Here is a 4,616-nt window from a genome sequence, read left to right as displayed (position 1 = left end):
CGTCATTTGGAAGATAATAAAAAAATTATTTTGGAAAAATGAAAATATAAAGAATAACTTTTTCATTATCTCTTTGTAAAAGGAATATGGAAATTTGATTGAATGGAAATTTGTAATTTTATTCTTTTTATTCAGAGAAGAATACATATCTAAGTAGCAACTATATAGATGACAACTATACAAATTTTATATTATATAGAATTAATGTACATAATTAAAAATTATTGCATAGTTATTCGAACTATAAAATATAATTTATTGAACTACGTACATTAATTACATAACGTAAAACTTAAATAGCGGATTCTATATAGTTGTTATTATTATCAATTTTTTAAGATTAGAATGTTTTTTAATTTATTGGAGATCATGATACTAGAAATATAATTTTTCATGTAAAAATAAGTAGATGCAAAATATAATTGACATACACAATACACAGAAGATTTTTAGTTTTTAAGCCAATTCAAGGATTTAAACAAACATGAGGAGACATAATAATGTCTCGTGTTAAGAACATAAATAATACTTTAAAAGCTATTTAAATATACTGAAAAAAAATATCACATAATAAATTACTAAATAAAAAAACATTCTTCCTTTTAAAAAAAAACAATAAAAAAGATTTTTAATTCTTAAACCAATTCAATAAGAAATGTACAGAGAAATAAATAATACCTTAAAAGCTCTATAATATTTATCTTTAAATATGAAAAAAATCTTTCTTTATAGATTATTAAGTACAAATTAAAAAATATCTTTCATGTAAAAGAAAATAATAAAAATTATATGTGTTATAGGAAACACACGATATTGAGATCACTCAATTGTTTAAATGAAATGTAGTGTAGTCAATAAAAAGACAGTTCGGACACTCCGTATATCGAGTATCGATTTATCATTTATCACCATTATTGCCAACTTTGTTTGCGAAGGTATCCTGGGTCAGGCACAGGGACATCCACATCCTGACGGCGGGAGCGTACACGTACACAAGTGACCAACGATTTCAAGCACTACACAGACAAAATACGGGCCATGGCAACGAATGGTCCGACTGGACCCTCTGCATAAAGTGGGCACAGGAGCGTGACCAGGGAATCTACGAATGTCAGATTTCCACCATACCTATCAAATCGTATCAGTTTCACTTGAACGTCGTTGGTAAGTTCCATATATGTATCGTTAAATCTAATCTCACTCATCGTATTGCGTGCGTTCTACCATTCGATGAAATTCCCAAAAACACTTCTGGTGCGCGTTTCAGCCTCAGCCCGTAATATTGGTCCGCGTAATAACGAAGCGGCATGCTCGCTTTTAACTTAAAAAAAAAAAAAAAATCCATTTCTGCTCGCAACGAGAATTATGATTAATAAAAGAATAGAGAAAAAGAATAAATTGACAGAATAAACATAAAAAAATAAACGTTAAAAAAATAGACATTATTTGTGACCAAAAATTGATCGATATACTAGAATGTGTTATATATTACAATATAACTCCAGCTTTTATTCATTAAAATATCCAGAAGTTATGAATCAGTAAATTTAACGAAGAAAGGTTACGCTTGATGAAAATTCACTTTAACGATAATCTCGGGGCTAAATTTAACTAGAAAAGGCAAACGTCGACAGTGTCACCCTCGTTATTTCAATTACCCTGACATACAACTACTTACATAGTATTTATTATGAAATTTCACATCTCATTATTTCTCACGAATCACGAGGGTTTTAAAGATACCTTGTTCTTCTCGTTCGCTAAATATACTGTTCCCAAAAGGCTGTCATGTAAAGATCTTTGAATTTATCCAAGTCGAGATGAATGATCAAGAGGGAATGGGATCGAGCAACATAGAGGCACGGGAAGAATGAGGGGAATGGAAGGAAAGGGGTAAGGAAGACGAAAGAAAATTCTTCTTTATCACAGTACCTACAGCGACGATACTGGGCGGCCCTGAGTTGTACGTCGGTGCAGGCAGCACGATAAACCTGACGTGTGCCATACGCTTCAGCTCGGAGCCACCAGCCTACATCTTCTGGTACTACAATGAGAACGTCCTGAGCTACGACAGTCCCAGGGGCGGCGTCTCCGTGATAACCGAGAAGGGTGGCGACGTCACCACCTCCTGGCTTCTCATTCAAACGGCGCAACCCTCGGACTCCGGGGAGTACAGCTGCAAACCCAGTAACGCCAATACGGCGTCCATCAGGGTTCATGTCCTAAATGGTGAGTCTTTGCTCTTGCGAATACGTCGACTTCGTCTTCATCGATGCATTTTACGAGCGACATGAGACAACGATATGTCATATATTTTCAGTAAAGATTCTGCTCGTCATTTCTTCATCAACTGAAGGTTTAATTAAAACTTTTACTTTTCGTATATTTAAAACGGCGAACATTTTTGTCATTTCTTTAAATGAATTGACCGATCGCTGGAATTAATTACATATATACAAAAGAACTTTGCTGAATATCTAAAAAATTTAGGTAAATACAGATCTGAAAATAATTTTGCTAGACTATCAAAATAATTTTGTAGGAAACTCAAGCATAATGAGCAATGCAGCAAAAAGTTTTAACATTCTAACCAGCTTGAGCGTTCTACATAATTATTTTGATGACTCCAACAAAGTTTTCAGATGTATATCTAGCTAAAGAACTTCACACTAATTATATGTAAAACTGAGTCCCGGTGAAACAAATTAGTTTTCACATGTAATGTAATTTATAAATACGTGATAAACAAAAGAGTTACATAAGCATAAGGCTCAATAATGAACAATTTGTAAAGTTTGTGTTTATAGATCATTTTTGATACTTCATAGCTCAAAAATGATCTATTATTGAACTTTATGTCTACAACATCTTTTGTTCGTCACATTATAAGCTAGATTATAGGTATGTGAAAACTAATTCATCTCCTCAAGACCCAATTTTTCATATAATTAGTATGAGATCTTTTTTAGGTATTTCAAAATGATTCTTTCTGTGTACATATATCGTGCATTAAATCTGCGTTGATTAACGAATTTATGTAGATTTTAATTACATTGCTGGAAAGCAATTCGTAATGATGGAAGATTTCCATACCTTTTCATACCGGGCGAACTGTTCCAAATTAGCATCAAAAGTTTAAAGTAATTTCAATTACCAAGTAATAAAAATGTCTAGCTAAATTCTCATTCGCTCTCGACTTCATGGAATTAATATAATTCTGTTCTTCGCGCGACGATTAAGTATCGTGTCGTTTCTAGGCGCCAGAATTCCGAATCGACCTGGCCAATCCGCAAGTTGCAATTTCCGCTCCGAAATGAATTCCCAAAGCGTACCGGCTGTCATCGGATCTTGCTTTGTAGCGTGTGAAATTATTTTATTAGCAATCGCTGTTCCCGCTCAGAAGAGCTTGATGACGTTAACTATTCACATAGTCAGCTCGTAAACTCGAGCCGTTCACGATCGTTAAAACTATTCAGGGCTGATAGTGAATCGGAAAAGTTTTGTATACACCGAAATGCGCGTATAGTTCCGCTGTTCGCGATCCAAACTAGCAATCGAATTTGTAAAAGGAAATATGAGGATATGATAAACAGCACCTTGCGCTAAAGATCTATATTAGAAAGAACCTTGCTAAAATATTTGAAAAGTTAGATACAGTTCTAAATAATTTTTTTAAACCATCAAAATAATTATGTAAGATATATTCAAGCTGACACACAGAAAATATACAGTGTTCAAATAATAATTATTCGTTTCAACTATTTTAATATCATAGTTTATAATATATCTGTAAATTAAATCCATTATAAGTTTATCATAAACATTAAATTCATTCAAAATATATTCATAATATATATTCTGAACTTAATAAGTTTAATACTTCTATCAATATTATTGAATAAAATCAAGTTCGATTAACTTATAGATATAAAGTCGAATCTTAAATAAAATTTTACAATATTCTTAAAAAAAGTTTTTTTAAATTTGTAATAAGGGTATTTTACGACAATTTAAGACTACTATAAAAAAAAATATGCTTTGTTAAAGATAACCATTAAAAAGAACTGACTAATCACTTTTCTTAGCAATAGAACGATATTTTTCGAATTTTTTATAATATTACTCGTCATATTTAAGTGCATATAATTATTTAAGTCCATATAATTATTTTAATAATTCAACAAAATTATTTTTAAATGTACTGCATTTAGCTAAATTTTTTAATACTTCTATAAAAGCATTCTTTTCTGTGTATGTATTAATTGCAACAGTCAGTCCGTTGTTCAAATATATATAATAAATATAAAAATTTTTTGTAGTATTATTCATTATGCTTGAGCATCCTACATAATTATTTTAATAGTTCAACAAAATAATTTTTTTAGATTTGTATCTAGCTTTTTAAATACATTTTTAAATACTATAAAACTGTTTTTTCCATGTATTCTGCCACATTTTCTTATCTTAACGGTTTTTTCTTTCCTGATTCTTATGGCTAATTCTTAATTCTTATCATTTTAAAGGTTTTCGGCCTCGTGTACCTGCCTCGTGTATTCGTTGTAATCAGAAAATATCGGTTTAGTCTATGCTCGCAGCTGTCCCTTCCCAGCTTTCGG

At 31.4% G+C, this 4,616-nt stretch overlaps 1 protein-coding gene across 1 annotated transcript in view; it reads left to right on the top strand.

The window, feature by feature from the left end:
• Positions 1-4,616, top strand: part of LOC108689014 (cell adhesion molecule 2-like) — a 41,029-nt gene that overhangs the window by 32,160 nt on the left and 4,253 nt on the right. The window contains exons 3-4 of the mRNA XM_018195603.1: positions 936-1,164; positions 1,930-2,229. Coding sequence (XP_018051092.1) covers positions 936-1,164; positions 1,930-2,229 — 529 coding nt within the window. The remainder of the gene's footprint in view (positions 1-935; positions 1,165-1,929; positions 2,230-4,616) is intronic.

This window comes from Atta colombica, unplaced genomic scaffold (assembly GCF_001594045.1).
Source record: "Atta colombica isolate Treedump-2 unplaced genomic scaffold, Acol1.0 scaffold252, whole genome shotgun sequence".
In the NCBI taxonomy this organism is placed as follows: Eukaryota; Metazoa; Arthropoda; class Insecta; order Hymenoptera; family Formicidae; genus Atta; species Atta colombica.
The sequence above is the reverse complement of the archived record's forward strand: the minus strand, read 5'-3'. Positions and strand labels throughout refer to the sequence as shown.